At 38.2% G+C, this 22,592-nt stretch overlaps 1 protein-coding gene across 1 annotated transcript in view; it reads left to right on the top strand.

The window, feature by feature from the left end:
- The window catches only part of LOC111141072 (mitochondrial ribosomal protein L22), a 29,338-nt gene that overhangs the window by 3,761 nt on the left and 2,985 nt on the right, over positions 1 to 22,592 (top strand). Inside the window, exons 3-6 of the mRNA XM_022493401.1 lie at positions 4,156 to 4,291; positions 10,447 to 10,512; positions 11,298 to 11,375; positions 16,783 to 16,852. Coding sequence (XP_022349109.1) covers positions 4,156 to 4,291; positions 10,447 to 10,512; positions 11,298 to 11,375; positions 16,783 to 16,852 — 350 coding nt within the window. The remainder of the gene's footprint in view (positions 1 to 4,155; positions 4,292 to 10,446; positions 10,513 to 11,297; positions 11,376 to 16,782; positions 16,853 to 22,592) is intronic.

Raw genomic sequence — 22,592 nt, 5'->3', positions numbered from 1 at the left:
AATATCAGTAATGATACTTGACTTTCAAAATGAAAGCTAACTAAAAGTTAGTCCTGGATGCCTTTTGTTTTTTAAAAAAGGTTTTAACTAGGTTTGATTCTTTAGAATGCCAACAATGAACTAGGGTGCTAGGCAGACTTAAAATTTAATATTTATTGGAAAAAATTTTACAGAAGGAAATGGATTCCAGCAATAACTCAGGTTCTCCTTTGTTAATTCCACAAATTTCCTTTTCTTGAGTTCATTTTCTCTAGTGAGTCTTCATGGTATTTCTTACTTAAAAAGGTCTCAAAAGTTGTAGGTTTTGAATTAGGTAGTTAAGTGTTGAATTAAAGATTTTTGATTTACTTTATAATTTCTTCATTTTCTGCTTTAATTTGGTATTATTCCAACAGTTGATCAGGAGAGAGCTTTTGATTTAATACACTCCTGAATTAAGTGCTGTGTTTGGAGTAATTTTTTTTTTTTTTTAAAGATTTTACTTATTTATTCGACAGAGAGAGATCACAAGTAGGCAGAGAGGCAGGCAGAGAGAGAGGGGAAGAAGGCTCCCTGCTGAGCAGAGAACCCGATGCGGGGCTTGATCCCAGGACCCCGAGATCATGACCTGAGCTGAAGGCAGAGGCTTAACCCACTGAGCCACCCAGGCGCCCCTGGAGTAATACTTTAATTTAATTTGATTATAGTTGTTTAGTATTCACTTGATAATTCATTTTATGAGCCATTTGAGCCCTGAAAGTATTGTAGGTATTCAGACATCTTTGTCCTTATTTATTCATAATGTATTTAATTTATTAAATTAATATGGTGATATTTAATTCATTGAATGTGTATTGATTTGAGTATAAGACACTGTGCTAGATATGATGGATACAGAAAGCACAGGTCTTACCCTCGAGCATTTTTTCAGACTGGTTGGTGTAACTGTGATTTCATTGAAGAAGACTTAAATAGAAGCCAAGGGATTTGTGTTCCTGTAATCCTGTGTCAACCATGAGATTCAAGATAGAATTAAGGTTCAGAGAGCCCCTAGAGATGATGTACTCCAATTCCTCTTTTCATAAAAAACTGCAGGCCCAAAGAGTTGATGAACTTAGTGTACCCCTGAATTACAGCAGCACAGAAGCAAGCAGTCAGATTACAAACTTGAGAAGAAGGTTTGAAATTGTGTAATATAAAGTTTACAGTTCACAGTGTTTAGTTTTTTAGAGAACAGGAGAGAGGAACTCTTCAGATGGTCTGATTTAAAATAAATATTAATCAGCGTTTATCATGTGCTGGGCACTCTAGGGTGCAGTACATTAATTATTTATCCACCACTGACAGAATAAAGTGGGCATTATTCTTCTCATTCTAAAAGTAATAACATCAATTTTATTGAGCCCTTTTAAGTGTCAGGTTAAGTATTTTACTAAAGTATCTTATTCGAGCTCCTTAAGAAGCCTGTGAGGTAATTATGGTTATTATTCCATTTACCAATGAGAAAACTGAGCTCTGGAAAGTTACGTGACTTCCTTAAGGTCATTTATATCATATTAGAGTTAAGATTTAGACTCAGGTTAATTGGAGGGGGAGATGAACCTTGAGAGACTATGGACTCTGAAAAACAATCTCAGGGTTTTGAAGGGGAGGGCGGTGGGAGGTTGGGGGACGCTGGTGGTGGGTATTAAGGAGGGCACGTATTGCATGGAGCACTGGGTGTGGTGCATAAACAATGAAATCTGTTACACTGAAAAGAAATTAAACTAAAAAAAAAAAACAAAACGATTTAAACTCAGGTTTACTTGATTCCACAGTCTCTGTTCTCATCCCTTGGCTTATAGTTTTGTTTTGTTTTTTTTTTTAGGAAATTCTGCTAACATTATGTATCCTAGTCTTGTGCTTTTCTGTTAAAATAGCGAAACCTGGGACGCCTGGGTGGCTCAGTTGGTTGGGCAGCTGCCTTCGGCTCGGGTCATGATCCCAGTGTCCTGGGATCGAGTCCCACATCGGGCTCCTTGCTCGTCAGGGAGCCTGCTTCTCCCTCTGCCTCTGCCTGCCATTCTGTCTGCCTGTGCTCGCTCGCTCTCTGACAAATAAATAAATAAAATCTTTAAAAAAAAAAAAATAGCGAAACCTAAATGTGGATGGCAAAGGTTTTGTCAAGTATTTTGATGGTACTGTAAAATGGTGAACTTGAGGTAGAGCAGGAGAAACGAGCTAGGAGGAAAATAGATTTTTTTTTAAAGATTTTATTTATTTATTTGACAGAGATCACAGGTAGGCAAAGAAGCAGGCGGTGGGTGGGGGGGAAGCAGGCCCTCTGCTGAGCAGAGAGCTGGATGTGGGGCTCTATCCCAGGACCCTGGGATCATGACTGGAGCCGAAGGCAGAGGCTTTAACCCACTGAGCCACCCAGGCGCTCCAGGAAAATAGATCTTTAAAGTTCTTTAGTCTGGGGGAGCCTAGGTGATTCTGCTCCCTACTCAGTGAGGTGTCTGCTTCAGGATTCTCTCTCTTCCTCTGCTCCTCCCCTTGCTCACGCTTGCTTGCCTTCTCTCTCTCTATGAAATAAATAAATCTTATAAAAAAATTCTTTTTAGTCTGAATGGTTTAAAAACTAAAAACAAAGGCCTTGCTAAGTGTATTATCCAATTGCATAAATTGTGTGAAAATCTGCCAGTTTACAATAATTTTGAATGTTTAAGTCTGGGTTGAATATTTACTTGGTATCCGTGTGCCGGATATTGTCCTTCGTGCTAGATTACAGAGGATGGTATACTTGCCCTCAGAATGCTCAGATGCACATTTACTACAGGAACTCATTCTTCTACAGCCACCTTCTAGTACCATAGTCCCAACTCGCTGCTGTACGGCTGGCAAGAACAGAGTACGAAGATAGTGGGGAGAATGGTTGGTTGTCTGGGAGAAGGGATCAGTTGATGCCTGGCATTCAGGTGACATTTGAGCTGGAGCTTAAAACAGGATAAGCATTTCATTCAGGAGATGATGATTGAGAAAAAACCAATATAATCAAAAGTATAAAGATATGAAAGTATGTGGTTTGTTCAGAGAACAAGGAAAGTTTGTGTGGTCAGCCCATAAGGTGAATGACCAAGATGGCCAGGATTAGATTAGAAAAGGCCTTGTGTGTCTTACTAGGAATTTAGACTCTGTATTCTGCACAGCAGGGAAACACCTAAGTCTGTGTGTTATTTGGATATACCCAGACATTTAAAGAGCCCCCCCCCAATTGGGGGAAGTAGATAATATGATGAACTTATCAACCAGCTTCAACTCGTGGCCAATCTTGTTTTATCTATGGCCCCTACTATCTCCTATCATATTTTGAAGTAAATCCCAGACATCATATTATTTAATTCATAAATATTTCACAATATATCTCACTAAAAAGTATCAGCCAGTTAATGTTCAAATTTCCAATGGTTAAATAACTGTTGTACTTTTAAAATTGCAATCAACATATTGAAATTAGTTGATATTTTAAGTCTCTTAATCAGTAGGTTCTTTATTTAGCTCTTTATTTTTCCCCTTGTAGTTTATTTGTTGGTGAAAGTAGGCTGTTTGTCTTGTAGAATTTGTACAGCCTGGATTTTGCTGAGTGTATGCGTCTCATATTGTTTAACACGTTCCCTGTCTCTGCATTTCCTGTATTGAATCTAGAAGCTCCATTAATTCAGGTTTGTTTCTTGCAGAAAGACTACTTTGTGGATAGTGGGTAGTGATTTCCTTCCTCAGGAGGCATGTGATGCCAGCTTTATCTATTAATTTCTTAGGGTTTACAAAATACTGTGATTTGTCTTGCCTACTCCACAAAACGGGAATTCCACAGATTAAGTTAGGAATTCACTGTATGCTTCTTTAAGTCTGTTTAAGGACCGAGCTGGCTTATATTAGAGAGTCAGTATTTTTTGGCCAGTCAGGGCAAGAGATCTTGAGTTAATATCTGTTTATTATTTGACTTATGCTGGTTATCAACTTTTTACTCTTAGCTTTCGGTGAACTAGCTCTTTATGGTATTTTATGTTAAATTGTTCTCTCTTAATGAACATCTAGACTGTTTCCACTTTGATCCTTAAAGAGTTTGGATCAAAATGGAGCTGATGTGGTTCAGGAGATTTGTGGAAAAGACTCTGAGTGTCTTTTGTTTTACAGGCTTCTTTCATCTCATAATGTTTTACCCCAATCACATATCCACACAAGTGGGTCTCTGGATATTTCTCGAAAATGGGAAAAGAAGAATAAAATTGTTTATCCTCCACAGTTGCCTGGAGAACCTCGGAGACCAGCAGTAAGTTTGTGGGTAGAAATAATCTCTTGGGTTGCCTGGGTGGCTCAGTCATTTGGGCATCCAGCTCTTGGTTTCAGCTCAGGTTAATCTCATGGTTGTGGGATTGAGCCCTGCATTGGGCTTCCAGCGTGGTGCAGAGTCTGCTTCAGAGTCTTTCTCCCTTTCCCTCTACCTTCTCCTCCTCGAGCGCATGCCCTCTCTCTCTAAAAGAAATGAAATCTTTTTTTTTTTTTTTAAAGAAATTATCTCTTAGAGCACTTACTCTTATGTGGCTAGCATTGATTTATTGTTCTACGTGAAGAAAGGGAAAAAAATATACCACAATTTGTGTGATCATTAGATTGATGCAGAGGACGTTCTAGATTTATCTTCTTGGTAGTTTTAAAAGATTGTCTGTGTTTTACTTGTTTGCCTTGACTTAACCTTCTGTTTGGGGGCCTTAACTCTCTAACTAAGCTAATAGCTTGAGACATACTGACAGATTTTGACCCTTAAGAGGCTTGCTAATGCATTATTGGTAGTAAACCATGAGGAGCTGGCAAAGATGACTTAAACCCTTGACCATGTTTAAAATCGTATGTTTGGTTTTCCAAAGTCTTAAATTTTAATATAGACACACTTAGTTGTGATTTTTTTGTCTAGTTTGAATTTAATCATTGGATTCCTTTCAGAGATACTGAGGGTTTTTTTTTTTTTTTTTTTAAGATTTTATTTATTTATTTGACAGATGGAAATCACAAGTAGGCAGAGAAGCAGGCAGAGAGAGAGGATGAAGCAGACTTCCTGCCGAGCAGAGAGCCCGATGTGGGGCTCGATCCCAGGATCCTGGGATCATGACCCGAGCCGAAGGCAGAGGCTTTAACTCACTGAGCCACCCAGGCGCCCCAGAGATACTGAGTTTTATCTCATTTTTAGCTGCTTGGAATTCTTGTACCCTCTCCAAACTGCTTGTGAGTGCTATAGTCTGAGATATAAGACTAATTTCTAGCTTAATGTGAATTTGCTGTAGAATACAAAGGTGTCTGTTAAAAAGCTTAAATAAGTAATGATAGCATAAACAAGATGGAAGCATTTGAATCCTTAAGAAAATAAATTGTGCTTCAAAATAGAATAATTAATTAATAACTTATTAATACATTCAGTGGTGTTAATTATAAATCATTCAGTTCAGAAAACATCTTTTAAAGGCCTTTGGGATTTAAGGCTGGTGTATAATCAGTATCATCTAAGTAATGTCATTTGCTTAGTTTTTATATGGATTTGACAGCTTGCCTTTCATTAGGATTCAATTGATAAGTATTGGTCTGAGTTAGTACAGTTTTATGTTTTCTTTTTTTTTCTTATTTAGGGGAGTTAATTTATTGATTTTTTTTTTTAAAGATTTTTATTTATTTATTTGAGAGAGACAGTGAGAGAGAGCATGAGCGAGGAGAAGGTCAGAGAGAGAAGCAGACTCCTGCGGAGCCGGGAGCCCGATGCGGGACTCGATCCCGGGACTCCAGGATCATGACCTGAGCCGAAGGCAGTCGTCCAACCAACTGAGCCACCCAGGCATCCCTTAATTTATTGATTTAAAGAGCTCCCCCCCCCTCATTGGGGGAATAGAGATGCTTATAGTTTAAACAAATAACTTTCTAACTTTCATATTTTATTTTTCCATCAGAACTTAAAAATTAGATTTGTGACAGAGTGTGTGCTGTTAGGTATTGATTCCATTTTATAATTAAACAAAGTTTAGGAAAAGTTACATATTTCTACAAATATAAATAAAATATTTCCTATTATTATTTTTTAAAATTATTTTTATTTATTTATTTTTTGACACAGAGATAGAGAGTACAAGTAGGCAGAGCAGCAGGCAGAGGGAGAGGGAGAAGCAGGCTTTCCGCTGAGCAGGGAGCCCGATGCGGGGCTGGATCCCAGGACCCCGAGACCATGACCCAAGCGGAAGGCAGCCGCCCAACCGACTAAGCCACCCAGGCGCCCCATAAAAAATATTTCCTATTATTAATGAGCTTTCTTTACTTCTTGCTTGAGCTCTTTGAACTTAGATATTAATTGAGAAAGAATTCATAACAACATTTGTCAGGTCCAGAATCTAAAAGCAAAATTTTGTATTTATAATACTAACCTTTTTGAATATTAAACTAAATGTACTTCAGGATATATCTCTAGTGGCAAAATTCAGGTAGTTAACAGTAGATCACAGATTTTGTTTGTGTGAATAATCCTTTTGGGAACAAACTGACTTTTAGAAAATACCTTAACATTTTCTGACTTTATTTTTTTTTTATTTTTTATTTATTTATTTATTTTTTTTTAATAATTTTTTTTTAAAGATTTTATTTATTTGTCAGAGAGAGAGGGAGAGAGAGCGAGCACAGGCAGACAGAATGGCAGGCAGAGGCAGAGGGAGAAGCAGGCTCCCCGCCAAGCAAGGAGCCCGATGCGGGACTCGATCCCAGGACGCCGGGACCATGACCCGAGCCGAAGGCAGCTGCCCAACCAACTGAGCCACCCAGGCATCCCAACATTTTCTGACTTTAAATAGTGCTTGTTAAATTGACTTGGTGCATCATTTATACCTGTTATGATTGAAATATTAATGCCTTTCATTAAATACTAGCTTAATAATGGAGTAGTTTGCACACCTAGCCACATGGTTATTATACTGTCATTATGTGCAGTGTGACCTTGACAGCCTGCTAACTGCAAACATTTTAAAAATTAGTTTTATCTCAAAAAAAAAAAATTAGTTTTATCTCTAATTTAGAAGGGGGTCAGACAGGGGCGCCTGGGTGGCTCAGTGGTTAAATGTCCAGCTCTTGGTTTCGGCTCAGTTCATGACCTCAGGGATGTGAGATTGAGCCCAGAAGTAGGCTTTGCCCTCTGAGAGGGTCTGCTTAAGATTCTCTCTCCCCCTCTGCTCCTCTTCATGATTCGTGCTCTCTATCTCATGAATAAATAAAACCTTAGAAGAAAAATCAGGAGGAGTCAGGTAATATTTACCATTCTAACTCATTCTGATCTTTAGCATTGAAATATACAGTTAAAGTGGAGTGGATCAGGGGTGCCTGGGTGGCTTAGTTGGTTAAGCATCTGCCTTTGGCTCAGGTCCTGACCCCAGGGTCCTGGAATTGAGCCCCGCATCAGGGTCCCTGTTTGTCGGGGACCTGCTTCTCCCTTTCCCTTTGTCCCTCCTTGCTTATGTTCTTTCTCTCGTTTCTCTCTCAAGTAAATAAATAAAATCTTTAAAAAAGAAGAACAGTGGATCAGTCCTGAGTAAATCTATAGCAGTAAGTTAAAATGAATGTCACCAATTTAGGCATGTTTTAGGCCATTCCTGTTATCTTTAAGATTATTTTCCCAACTTAGCTAGCCCCAATTTCCAAACAATGTAGAATCCCATGTAGACTTTTATCTTACCTGCGGCTTCATCATGGTGAAGAAAATGAACCAGAGAGAAATTAAATGGCTTTATTCATAATAGTCAGCCTTTGTTAGTTTGGGCTTGGGTTTACTTTTGCAATATCTATGAAGAAAGCTATGTTAAATAAACTAAAAATATAGTGAGCCTATATCAAAACTGTTTGAACAACTCTTTCAGTAGGAGGCATGTTTTTAATTTATGGATTGACATACTGATAGTAAGTCATACTTATAAGTCATGTGAATCCCATAAGGCCCTAGTTTGGGTTCTTACCAGGTGACACTTTTTTCCCCCAAAGATTTTATTTATTTATTTATTTATTTATTTGATAGCCAGAGATCACAAGTAGGCAGAGAGGCAGGCAGAGAGAGAGGGGGTGTGGGGCTCCATCCCAGGACCCTGAGATCATGACCTGAACTGAGGGCAGAGCCTTTAACCCACTGAGCCACCCAGGCACCCCTAGGTGACACTTTTTTTTTTGAGAGAGAGTGTGGGAGTGTGGAGGGTGGGGTGGGGGAGGGGGCAGAGAGAGGAGAGAGAATCTCAAGCAGGCTCCACGCCCAACACAGAGCCCCATATGAGGCTCAGTCTCATGACACTGAGATAGTGACCTGAGCTGAAATCACAAATTGGACACTTAACTGACTGAGCCACCCAGGCGCCCCATTAGGTGACACTTTTTTTTAATCATTGGAGTTATTATATGCTTTTTAAAATTAGTTTCTTTAAAAGTTACTGGTTTAGACATTTCATAATTTAGACTTAATTTTACTTCATTTGAATTACTACCTTGCATATTGTATCCTAAGTTTATCTAATTTATTGTATAAGTTGGTTAATAGTGACATTTAACTGGACTTCCTGACCTCCAGCTCTGCCACGTTATTGATTTGCTATGATAGGTTTGTCTGGTTTATCTTTAGAAAATGCCTTTAGACATTGCACCTGCCTAAAGGAAATGTTGAGCTTTTTTGTTTTAAAAGAATATGATTGGATAACTTTCTTCTTTTCGGGTAAATACTTGATTCCTTTTTCCCCCATGCTCCTGCCAGGAGTATAATATCTTTTTTACAGAATTTGAAGATAATCATATACAGTTCATGTTTGGAGGTAGCCCATCTTGGGAAACCAAGAATTGAAGGGTTTCTATATAAAAGATTTTATTGTGTATATTAATTTTTGCAGGTGAATATTATCAGTCATGACAGTTCTTCTTTCTTCTCCAGTGCTCCCTTGGACACTTTATTGCTGAAAATGTAATTGGGCTGTTGCTACAGTTTTCAGCCTGTCAGCTTCTGTTGCAACTGAAATGAAATCTGCTACATATTAAAAGATGGCCACTTGAGAAACTGCTGTTTCTAAGGCATTTGAAAATTTCCAGCAGGAGTCAGAATGTTAGAAAGTTCTGAGGTCTCCTTGCTATTGTTTGCCATGACAAATGTTTTCTAATTGTTTTAAAGAGGCAATATGGTGTAGTGGAAGGAATGTGGATTTTATAGTCCTAGGGAAACTTTAAGGATACACTTGTCAGACATTGTGTTAGAGACTTCATATACTTCCTGTATGGCACTTTGACTTGCAGCTTTGTCTCTCACAAACTTTGCGGTCTTAGATAAGTCATTTGATTTTTCTGATTTTTTTATTTCTTGTTTTTACTTTGTGAAAGGATTATTATTATTTTTAATTTAAATCCAATTAGCCAACATATAGTACATCATTAGTTCTTGATATGATGTTCAATGATTTTTTTTAAACGATGTATTTATTTATTTGAGAGAGGGTAGGAGAGTGAGCGACCAGAGGAGGGAGGAAGAACAGGGAGAGAGAGAATCTCAAGCAGACTTTGCACTGAGTGTGGAGCCGAGCATGGGGCTCCATCCCACGACCCTTGAGATCGTGACCTGAGCTGAAACCAAGAGTCTGATGCTTGAGCCACCCAGGTGACCCTGTGAAAGGATCATAAAGTGTTTTCTCTCCCAACTCTAGAGTTAGATCAAATGAAATAAATGGGCTTGAAAAGTACTCTGTTAACTGTAAATTGTATAATCGATGATTGATTAAAAAAATGAAATGGGATATACTTACTACTCTAAATAGAAGATAATAAAAACTGGCATTTACTAGGATCTTACCGGGTACTAGGCACTGCAAAATGCTTTCTTTGCATAGATTATTTTCTTTAATTCTCAGTATATTTTTATGAGGTTGGTACTATTATCTTCATTTCAAGGAAGAGGAAACTTAGGCAGAGAGGTTAAAGAGCTTGGGTTCTGTAGCCAGTAGATGAGAAAATTAGAATTTAGACCCAGGCTGTCTGATTCTAGGACCTGTGCTCTTCACCAAATACCTCAGTGTCCTGTGAAACCAGCTATTTTGTCCATTTCACCATATTCTCTTATTTTCCCCACTGATAGGAAACTTTTTCTCTTATACCTTTTCTTTTGTTCTTTTATCTAGCTTAATGTTTTCGTTTAGATCTTTTATTATTCCTCTGGATAGAAATGTTGCAAATATTGGCACAAAGTAGCCATTTTGTGGCTTCTATCACTGCCTTAATGATCTTTTTAACATAGTGAGACTTGGGAAAAATACAACTTAGAGTCTTTATTTCTTGTGGCAGCATTTTCATTAGGCATAAAAAGTTAAAGATTTATTAACAGTGTATGTTACTGTTATTTTGATAAATTTGCTAACTTTTCTTTTTTTTCTTCTCCCTATTCGCAAGGAAATCTACCATTGTCGAAGGCAAATAAAATACAGCAAAGATAAGATGTGGTATTTGGCAAAATTGGTAAGCCAAAATGACATTACCATATAATACTTAAGAAAAGGAGCTATGAATTCTCCCCCAGGATTTAAAAAACTGAAAAAATTTGTCCTGATTTCTCCAAAAAGTGAGGAATATAATTACATGTTTAGACAGTTGGTAGGTAATCCACAAATGATTGCTCAGAGATGAATGATTTTGCTTAATTTTTACCTTTCTTCTGAGAAACCAAATCACGTTGGATACATAGATATTTAGCCCAAAAGCATCAGGAATCTGTAAGCTAAGAGAATCTAGGAAGCAAACTCATTTATCTTAAAAGTTGATTCAACCTATTTCAAAACCATTGCTTTTTAAGATTTTTCCTGGGAGGATAAAATTAATCTGTGAGAGAAGACGAAGCCCCAGATAAATAAAATACACTTATCCCGTAGAAGAAGATGACTTTCACACCTAATGTGGTGCTCACCACGCTGTGATTTCTGTTATGTCTGCTCTCTCAATATTACTAAAACATTTATAATGGAGGTGTTTTGGTTAAAATATTTAAGTTTGATTTTTGACTTAAAGAGGGTGGCATCCCTTCTCAAACTTGTTTTCTTCTTCTCTGCCTACATTTTGTTAGCTATTTTTGTTTTAATTTTTAAAATCGTGCCCCCTCCACTTTTATTGAGCTATAATTGACATATAACTAGTTAACTATTCTTAGAAGTTGTTTGTATTATGTAAGGCTTTTCTTCTCATTGCAAAGGGAGATTTGATTTTGTAAACTAATTCATCTTTTCTTGTCTGTTACCCTTTAATTCTAGATACGAGGAATGTCCATTGACCAGGCTTTGGCTCAACTAGAATTCAGTGACAAAAAGGGGGCCCAAATAATTAAAGAGGTAAATTAAGATATGTGGGGAAGGAGTGCATAGCTGTCTTGCCTGTGTTAGTAAGCTTAGCCTAAATCCTGAATTCCTTGGTGTAAATGCATAGTTCATATAATACAGATTCAGGGCACTCAGTTTTATTAGTGTCCTTGTACCTTAGGAATGTTGTACCTTAAATACATTTTTTTTTCTGGATATGCTTTTATTTGCACCAGACATTTATTCATTTTTTACTGTATCTGTATGATAAATCTTTGTTTTAGTGATTTGGGACTTGATAGATTTTTTTAGAAGATTGATTTTTTGTTTGTTTGTTTTGGCCAGTTCCGTAACTGAGAGCTTATGATTTTATATGTAATTGGATGGAAAGAGCACTTTTTGGGACTCTGGAGACCTAGTCTTGTCTTTTCTGTGACAGTTTGTAATGTGATGATGGGCAAAGCATTTAACCTGTCTGGTTCTGTTTTTCTTATTTGTAAACTGGGTGGAATTGGATTAAAAGATTTCTGAAGACTCTTCCACCTCTGAATGTGGCTGAATGTAGCTGAATCAGTTTGTGCAAATGTGCTAATGGCATTTGTGCTGACTCATTTTAGACACATGGCATTTGTTGGTTTGTTTTTTTGTTTTTGTTGAGGTTTATCAGTCATGTTGATTTTTTCCAACAACCAGTTACTGGTTTCTTTGATCTGTTCTATTATTTTTTTAGTTTATGTATCATTTGTTTCTGCTCTAATTTCTATTATCCCCTTCCTTCTGTTGGCTTTAGTCATTGTTTGTTCTTTTTCTAACTCCTTTAGGTATAAGGTTAAGTTGTTTATTTGGGATTTTTCTTGCTTCTTGAGGTAGGCCTATATTGCTATATACTTTTCCCTGAAGACTGCTTTTGCTGCATCCCAAAGTTTTTGGACTGTTGTGTGTTCATTTTCATTTCTCTCCCTGTGTTTTTTAAATTTCTTCTTTGATTTCCTGATTGACCCATTCATTATTTAGTAGCATGTTGTTTAACCTCCACGTATTTTTGGTCTTTCCAAATCTTTTCTTGTGGTTGACCTCTAGTTTCATAATGTTATAGTCTTTAGAAAAGGTGCATGGTATGATTTCAGTCTTTTTACATTTGTTGAGACCTGTTTTGTGACCTCATATATGATCTATTCTGGAGAATTTTCCATGTGCACTTGGAAAGAATGTATATTTTGCTGCTTTAAGATGGAGTGTTTGGAATATACCTGTGAAGTCCCTCTATTCTAGTGTGTCATCCAGAACTGTTTTTCCTTGCTGATTTTCTATTTAAATGATCTATCCATTGGTGTAAGAGGGCTGTTAAAGTCTCCTAGTATTATTGTATTATTATCCATTGGTTCCTTTATGTTTGTTATTAATTGTTTTATGTGTTTGGGTGCTCCCCATAAATATTTACATATATTTACAGAAATATATGTAAATATTTACAATTGTCCATGAATATTTACAATTGTTATATCTTCTTGTTGGATGGATTATGATTATATAATGCCTTTGTTTGTCTCTTTTTATAGTCTTTGTTTTAAAGTCCAGTTTGTCCAATAGAAGAATTGCTACTCTGGCTTTCTTTTGAAATTCATTTGTGTGATAAATGTTTCTCCACCCCTCATTTTCTTTTTCTTTTTTTTAAAAGATTTTACTTATTTGACAGAAGAGAGATCACAAGTACGAAGAGAGGCAGGCAGAGAGAGGTGGGGAAGCAGGCTCCCCACTGAGCAGAGAGCCTGATGGAGGGCTCGATCCCAGGACCCTGAGATCATAACCTGAGCCGAAGGCAGAGGCTTAACCCACAGAGCCACCCAGGTGCCCCCACCCTTCACTTTCAACTGCAGATGTTTTTAGGACTAAAATGGGTCTCTTGTAGGCAGCATAGAAATAGGATTTTTTTTAATCCATTTGGACCCCTGTCTTTGATTGGAGCTTTTAGTCCATTTACATTCAAAGTAATAATTTATTCTTTTAAAGTAATTATTGATAGATGTATATTTATTGCTATTTTATTACTTGTTTTGTTGTTGTTTCTGGAGATTTTCTCTGATCCTTTCTTGTCTTTGTTACTTCTGATCTTTCCTTTGCACTCAAAGAGTCCCCTTTACAATTTTTTGCAGGGCTGGTTTAGTGGTCACGAACTCCTTTAGTTTTTGTTTGTCTGGGAACCTATCTTTCCTATTTTGAATGATGCCCTTACTGGATAGGGTATTCTTTTTTTTTTTTTTTTTTTTTCTTTAAAGATTTTATTTATTTATTTGACAGAGAGAGATCACAAGCAGGCAGAGAGGCAGGTAGAGAGAGAGGAGGAAGCAGGCTCCCTGCTGAGCAGAGAGCCCGATGCGGGGCTCGATCCCAGGACCCTGAGATCATGACCTGAGCCGAAGGCAGCGGCTTAACCCACTGAGCCACCCAGGCGCCCCTGGATAGGGTATTCTTGGCTAAAGATTTTTCTTATGCAGCACATTGAATATATCATGTCATTCTCTTCTGGCTTGCTAAGTTTCTGTTGAGATCTCCAGCTAACCTTATGGGTTTTCCCATGTAGGTTAAGGGCTTCTTTTGTCTTGCTGCTTTTGACATTTTTTTCTTTATCACTATATTTTGTGAATTAAATTATAATAAGTGTTGGTGTTGGCCACCTTTTGTTGATTTTCATGGGAGTTCTCTGTGTCTCCTGGATCTGGATGTCTGTTTCCTTCTCCAGATAAAGGAGGTTTTCTGCTGTCATTTCTTGAAGTAAATTTTCTTCCCCCTCTTTTTTCTTTTCTCTTGGGACTTCTACAATGTGAATGTTACTATGTTCGATGAAGTTACCGAGTTCCCTAAGTTTGTTCTCATGTCCCGTAATTATTCTTTTTTTTCTTTTGTTCAGGTTCATTATTTTCCATTGTTTTGTCTTCTAGGTCACTAATTCATTTCTCTGATTTTTCCAGCCTGCTGTTCATTGCATCAAGCCTGTTTCCAATCTCCTTTATTGCATTCTTCATCTCTGATTTTTTTTTTTTTTTTAACTCTTATCTCTGTGCTACAGGTCTCATTGATGTCTTCCATTCTTTTCTCAAGTGCAGTGAGTGTCCTTATGATCATTGCTTTAAATTCTTTGTCAGGCATGTTACTTATATCTGTTTTGCTTAGATCTCTGGCTGTGGCCTTATCTATTATCTAGTTCTTTCATTTGGAATAAATTCCTCCATCTTGAATTCTGTTTAATTCTCTGGTTTCTTATGTGTTAGAAAAGCTAGTTATGTCTCCTGTTCCTGAAAGTAATGACTTTATGAAGAAGAGATGAAGTAGTGCCCATGGCCTGGTGCTTCAGGGAGTGTCTTTGGTTTGTGCTTTGTGCCTTCTTCTGTTGTGCTCTGGCTGTTCTATCCTTTGGGTCATCTGCAGAGGTTCTCCTTGCCTGTTGTGGGCAGTGTTTGGTCCCTTGCCTGAATGTGGCAAGTTTTAACTAGATGTGCTCTGGTCTGCTTGTGAAATGAGACGTGTCACCATCTCCACTGGAACTAAGTCCCTGCAAAACAGGGAGACATGATGTAGACAGGGGTTTGTACTGGTCTTCTGGGGGAGGGGCTTGCCCCACTGGGTCTGAGGCAAGCTTCACTGAGAGGGGCAGTCCCACCAGATCACAGGGGGTTGAGTCTTGGTGGAGGCAAATTAGGCAGTCATTGTTGGTGCTTAGTGCTTCCCTGAGGTGGTTCTGATTTTATCCTGAGGGTTGGGGAGGGAAAATGACAGATTTTTTGTTTGTTCCTTTGTTCACAGATTTTTCTGTGAATGCTGCCTCTCAGGGAAGTGCTCTGAGAAAAGTGAATAATCTCCCCACTGTGTGCCCTGGGTGCTCTTCAGATCACTATTTCCATGATGTCTTCCCCTGGGTTGTTTACCTGCCTTCTCTCCAGGGGTGGTACAGTACCCTCTGGGGTCTATTCCCAGCCAACCCTGATGACCATTAAAAGTACAGGCATTAAGCCCCACTGTTTGTAAGAACTCACAAAATTTAGCTCCTCTTGTTTTCCAAGCCAGTGGCTGTGGGGAAACATTCTTGTGCATTCCCATGTACTCTTCTCTCACTCTTATTTGCAACAATGGCTCCCTCTCCTCTGCAGCACCTGTAATCCATTTCTCCCCTAAACCATGTCCCTGCACTTCCTACGTTCCTCAATGTGGATACATGGTGTTTTTATTTCAAAATGCTGGGTTGAGGACATCTGGGGATATCAGCAGTATTTTCTCCATATCAGTTAGTTCTCACTTAAAATGAGATCTTTTTAGTTTAGTAGTTCAGCAGTTGAGATCGATTGGTTCAGACTTCAAGAGGTTCCGTTGTAATGCCTATATTTAATTTAGTTCAGAAAGCAATGACTAAGTATTTTTTTGTGTGTGTGTACTCAGCTTTGTATTGTATTCTTTATCTTTAAATGAGTGAAAGATCTAGGTTTTGATTTTTTTTAAAGATTTATGTATTTATTTATTTGAGAGAGAGAGAGAGAGAGAGAAATAGAGCGCTTGCGTACATGAGTGAGCAAGGGGAGTGGCAGAGGGAGAAAGAATCCCAAGCAGACTCTGCTGAGCACGGAGTCTACAGAGGGCTCGATCTCACGACCCTGAGATCATGACCTAAGCTGAAATCAAGAGTTGTTGCCTAACCACCTAAGCCACCCAGGCACCCCATGGTTTCTGTTATTTTTAAAAATGTGTTCTGGATGGGGTACCTGGGTGGCTCAGTGGGTTAAGCCTCTGCCTTCGGCTCAGGTCATGATCTCAGGGTCCTAGGATGGAGCCCCGCATCTGGCTCTGCTCAGCAGAGAGCTTGCTTCCCCCTCTCTCTCTGCCTGCCTCTCTGCCTACTTGTGATTTCTCTGTCAAATAAATAAAATCTTCAAAAAAAAAAAATGTGTTCTGGAGCAGGTTAACTTAATTAAAAATATCTAGATGTAAATTTAATAATTCTTAAAATTTTCAAGTATGATTTTCTCTACTTGTTTGATGTTTAATGATTATTTTGGATCCAAAGTTTAAGAATTTTCCATATGATTTAGCTCTTAAGCTTCTTGAACTTTTTGACAATCTCTGACTCAGAGGCATAATGCTTATCACCAACAGTACTGCTACCAGTGCTGCTGTTTCCTCCTTTCCAGCTCATACATTCCATTGTACACTTAGCAGGATGTACACTTAGCAGTGTTGCCTGCATTTGCATTTCTTGTCTGAAGAAGGAAAACTCAGTGTATCCCTTCTCCTTAGTACTGTTATCATTTAATATTCTTTTTTTTAAATTGGCTATAAAACAGAGGCATGTGATTAGCGGACATATTATAGAGATAACAGTAAGAAATGAGAAATTTAATTCCACTTTAGTTCAGGGTCAGCTATATCAATGCCTGTCTTTTCTTTGTTTAAGGTTCTCTTAGAAGCACAAGATATGGCAGTGAGAGACCACAATGTGGAATTCAGATCCAATTTATATATAGGTAAGATGTTTAATATTCTTAGCATTGGGAAATGTTTTCCAATAGTGATGCTGAGTTCATTATCTAACAATAGTCTTTGATACCTAACTACTTAGGACTGGGTTTGCCAGTGAAAATTGCTGTTAATAGCTTATTCTTCTGCCTTCAGCATGCTAATGTTAGTCTGTTATAAATGGTAATAACCTAACTGCTTTATTGTTACCTGTCCTGTAATGTGAATGAGACCATGAAACCTATTGCCAATAATTACTTAATAATGGGTACCAAGATGATGGTACATGGAGGGGTCCTTTAATCATGATAAAATGAAGAAGGAACAGAACTGACTATTTATTTATTTATTTAAAAGATTTTTATTTATTTATTTGGGTGAGAGAGGGAGAGCAGAGAGAGAGAGCAGAAGGGGAGAGTAAGAGGGAGAAGCAGACTTCCCACTGAGCAGAGTCTGACCCGGGACTCCATCCCAGGACCCTGAGGTCACGACTTGAGCGGAAGGCAGACACTAAACGACTGAGCCACCCAGGCACCCCAGAGTGATGTTTTAAAAAATAAATTCTTTGTCAATCCTGAAGGAGGTAAATAAAGAGTCACAGGTGGATTTTAAGAGTATTTATTTATGATGGGCCAAGCCAGGTGCCTAATCCATAAAGGTGTCCCATAATTTAGCCTTCCAATCACCAGAATGGGAAATCTTTTGAATTGTAAAACCCAAGGCTCAGATGATCCAGATGTGTTTGGTTTCCTTTGTTACTACATTCTGAAGCATTATCTCAGGTTTTGTGTACTTGTTCCATATCAAATTAAATTAATGTAAGTGAAAATGCTTTGGGAAGCATGATGCACCATACAAATGTGAGGGATTTTTTTGTCACGTACCTTCGTACAGCTCTTTCTAGAAAGAGATGAACGCTTATTACAAAGCTTATTACAAAGCTCCCTTGCCCCCCTCTCAGCACCAGAGTAAAGTGAAGCGGTGGGTGGAGTTGCTGTTTTCCTCTCACTTCAGCAGCAATTACTCCTAACCTCAGCAATTTTGTAATCAAACAGTGATGTTGATGTTGAAGCAAAATTTTCGCAGTCTGCCAAACCTATGTGTAAGGAGAACTGAAGATATTTTAAATTGAAGATAGGGGTTACTGCTACTCTCCAAATAGAGGAAAAAAGGCTGAATCATTATGGGAGAAATTAGTTGTGCATTATGATTTTTTAACAATTAGGGTAAAAACAAATCATCTAATTTTCTACTTTGTTGCAATTCCACCTTACTGGAGATGTTTATTCTGGTGAAGTTAAAATCTTAACCTCAGCTCACCTGGAATTGATGCTGGCAACCACACCTACTTCTGAAATTCAAATGAGTTATGATTTTCAATTGAAATATCTTATTTTAAAGCTGACTGTTGTATAACTGATGATATTCTGATACATGAATAGATACAGAGAGAAATCAAAATGGCATCTCAGAAGATGCAGGGCCATAGTAGTTACTCATAAGCTTTTTCTTCTGAGAACAGCATGAATAAATAATGCAGGGAGGGCCCAGAATCACTGGAAGAGATGAAATGGATGAAGAGCAAGACCATTTGCTTAAAACCTCTTGGTGACCTTTCTTGCTTTATGACTGCATATCAAATCCGACTTAATTACTTTTATTCATTTCCATAGGAATATGGTCTTCTTAGCTGACAGACAAACTTTGTAATGGAACTCAGATACACATGAAATAGAATTTGTCTTTAAATCCTTTTCAGGGGACGCCTGGGTGGCTCAGTTGGTTGGACGACTGCCTTCGGCTCAGGTCATGATCCCGGGATCCTGGGATCGAGTCCCACATCGGGCTCCCAGCTCCATGGGGAGTCTGCTTCTCCCTCTGACCTTCTCCTCCCTCATGCTCTCTCTCACTGTCTCGCTCTCAAATAAATAAATAAATAAAATCTTTAAAAAAAAAAAAAATCCTTTTCAGTAATTTTAGTAAAGTGAGAAAAGGTGAGGAGCTTAATCTTGTCTTCCCAAATGGAGCAAAGTCCACAAAAGTAAACTTAACCATTCCTACATGAATGGGCATTTAATTCATCCGTCTCCTTATGCACATTTCTACTGAAGAATCTCTACTGTACCTGTGCCCTTTTTTCATCTAATTTTGTGTAAAAATCTCTTCTCGAGTAGGGCTGATAAATTTTGATTTGTCTTACGATTGTAAAAACTCATTTGCTAAGTATTTTGATGCCTAATTCTTTTATGAAGGTAAAAGAGAGGAGTGCCCTTAGGAAGATGAAGTATCTTACTGTGACGTGTCAGACATTTTATCTTTGGTTTTGTCAAACTTTCCTCATAAGAATCATGTGAGGTTCTTAGTAAAAAAAAAATAGAGATTCCCAGGACCCACCGCAGACCCACTGGATCTGAAACCTCAGGGGAGAGACTTGGAGAGCTATTTGTTGAATAAAAATCCCAGTGATTTGTACCTATAAAATACAAGAAAATGATTTTTCTCATCGTATTCTTGGAAAAGTCCTAGACATTTCATTCCATGGATAAATGTCTTTTAGAGTTTTGAAAGACTAGTCACTTGTTGGCTACGATTTCAGCTCAGCAGTGGCTCCTCAGTCTCTTGACATAAGTAAGTATAGGCATTTTAAGGGAAGTGCTTTTTTGGTAGTGTGTGTTCTTATTATATGGTAATTCCTTCAGATGCCTGTCATCAGTCTAAAGCTAATACCTGGTGTAGCATAACCACAGATTTTGAAAATTCATTTCCTTTTCAAACTTATAATGATGACTAATGGCACTGTGAACCGACCTTAACAAGTGGACATGGACTAATAAAATGTCACTGCTTAGTGATTCATAGCCTCTAAAGTGATTTACTTTAGGGAAAGTGATTGACTGACTTTGTAAATCAGTCTTCTGGGCGAAGAGTGATGAAGGGGGAAGAGGGTTTCCAATTTTAAAATGTCAAGATTCACATTTACCTAAATCCTAGTATATAGGAAATATTGACAGTATTTTAAATATTCTTGATACCTATGGGGCATCATCTTTAGGTGAGCATCATCTTGGGCATCATTTTTTTTTTTAAGATTTCATTTATTTATTTGAGAGAGATTGAGTGAGAAAGAGCACAAGCAGGGGGAGTGGGAGAGTGAGAAGCAGCCTCTCTGCTGAGCAGGGAGTTGGCATAATCTTTAGGCTGTTCCCATTTCTGAGGTGTCTTAATGTTTTTTCTCTGATTCAAAAAGATTTTGAGTACCTTCCACGTGCATACTGTCCATACAGTTAGGTGATGGTCTATCTTATTAAAGCAACTTAAGACATTTAGTTTATATAGTTTTGTTCTTTGAAATGCACACTGAGTGTTATTTGTTCTTTGACAGTAGTAGTCCTTTGGAAGGATCTATAAATTGTGTTTCTGAGTTGGAACAAGTGATACATGTCACTAGTACTGTGTGTACTTGGAAAACTTCGAAACTTTATTTTAGAATTTGAGCAAATTTATCAGATAGCTATACTGAAAACATATTAATTAGCAGAGGTTGTAATTTCAAAATCATTTCTATTCCTTGTTGCATATGAACTTTAGGGGAAATACAAAAGACATACAGAAGTTTGGTTGAAGAAGTGACTTTCACAGATTAGCCATGAACATTCAGATAAGGTAGCATATGGTTTGAGACCAAAAAGAGTAATATAGGTAAATAGTGGGAGTAGAGAAGAGGAGGTCAGTGTCGGTTAGAAAAGTGATGGTAATTTTCTAGAAGAGTTTAGCTTTGGAAGATAAGTGTTTGGGCATCTGAAAGAGAAAGATGTTCAGAGTGGAGTAAGCACAGGAGCTAAGGCACATAGGTTGGAATGAGCCGTGATTGTGTGGTCCAGTGAGTAGAATAGTTGAAGGAGGCGGAGGGTTGACCTTGAGTAGATAAAACTGAAAGGTGGATTGGGCCTAGATCCAGAGGGCTGAGCATGGCAGGCTGTGGAATTTGGTTCACATGATAGTGAAGAGGATGCACAGAAAGTTTTGGGGTAGGAGATTTATGTTACTAAGGAAGTGTTTTAAGACTATTAACTCTAAAGCAGTGGTTTCTTTTTTTCTTTCTTTCTCCTTTTTTTTTTTAAAGATTTTATTTATTTATTAGAGAGACAGTGAGAGAGAGCATGAGCGAGAAGGTCAGAGGGAGAAGCAGACTCCCCATGGAGCTGGGAGCCCGATGCGGGACTCGATCCCGGGACTCCGGGATCATGACCTGAGCCGAAGGCAGTCGTCCAACCAACTGAGCCACCCAGGTGTCCCTAAAGCAGTGGTTTTTAAATTGTGCTGTGGGCAAGGGTGCAGCCCAGGGTGGAGCCTGGCACCCGGCAGGAACTTAGAAATATTTGGTGAGTGAACGAATGGCACAGTTTTGGATCTCTCCCTACTCATGTTTCGGTTAGAACAGAGCCGCAGCACGGTGGGCTTCTATTTATTGTTTCATTTTCATTGAAATGGTTCTATATAAATGCATTTAAACTCCTCACATACAGAATTAGTAAAAGGAGGGTAGACCAGAAACCAATTTGCAATCTATACTCCTAAGTCCTGATTTCATTCTGACCTCATGGTGGCTGTGTTGCATATTACCATTACAGTGTATTAAAGAATCCTGGTGGTTCAGAAGAATTGATGCTTTTGTTCTGGCATAAGAAAATGTGGCATTATGTGCTCCAAGATAAGCACATGGTATTTTATGGCTTTAGGATGAAATCATGACTGGCAATTAGCAGTTATTGATGATTGCTCTTACGTATTTGGGGGAGATGGAAAATGGTGGTTAACACAGACCCTGGTAGGCCGATCATTGTGCTTGGATAGGTTATGTAGTACTGCATAGTTAGCTAATTCAGATACTGTTTTCACTGGAGTAGTGTTCCTTTTCCTCAGGCTATTTGGAAATGGGGCTCAAATTGAGTAGAGTTGCAGTTTTGGATAGAAGCAGCCATTGTGTTTGTAAAATGCCTTTTAGAGGATTTCTACACTTTTTCTAGTGTCATTGTGCTTATTTGTGGGTTTCCTCCTGACAGGTGGGTCCAGAGGAACTAATGGTACTTCATTCTAAAGTGATTTGTGTAATTTGGCTTTTTCTTTGGTAATTCCTCAAACACATTTCTTTAGTGCCCAGTGATGAAGTTGGTGTAAGGACAGTAGCTCTTTCCTTATCTCACAGAGGCCCTAGGCAATTTTCTTAACCACTCTCATCCTTAGTTTTCTCTCTGGCCAAGCTAGGATGGTTCTGCCGAATCCCATTTCATGAGAGGACTGTAGTTAGAGGGTTATCAAGCGTATACTTTGACACCGTCCCTGTATTTATAAAGTTATTTCACAGTAAGAATATAAGAATGGTGAGTATTGAAGTGGATTAATTTGATATGTCTTCTATAGGTTTTGGCTTTTTAAAAGGCTTTATTAACTCAAGGAGTTACTGACTGAATAAATTCAGAAAATAGCAGAAGGTGGATATTCCTCTGATTCACTGTGGGTGAAAACTGGTGAACAGATTTCTTCTTAACTAGTATTTGAAAATTTTTTTTTAATTTTACAGGGTCAGACATTGATGCGCAGAATTGGGGAGGGGAGATGAGGGAGCAGTTGTGATGTGGGAGTTCCTAAAACTGGCCATAAATCAGAGATACTAGGGGAAGAGGATTGGTGTTTGTTCAAATGTAATTTCCAAGGTGTACCCCAAATACAGTAAATTAGAATCCTCAG

The sequence above is a fragment of the Enhydra lutris genome, unplaced genomic scaffold, assembly GCF_002288905.1.
Source record: "Enhydra lutris kenyoni isolate GAN:26980312 unplaced genomic scaffold, ASM228890v2 scaffoldscaffold5, whole genome shotgun sequence".
In the NCBI taxonomy this organism is placed as follows: Eukaryota; Metazoa; Chordata; class Mammalia; order Carnivora; family Mustelidae; genus Enhydra; species Enhydra lutris.
This window is presented reverse-complemented; position numbering and strand designations above follow the sequence as displayed.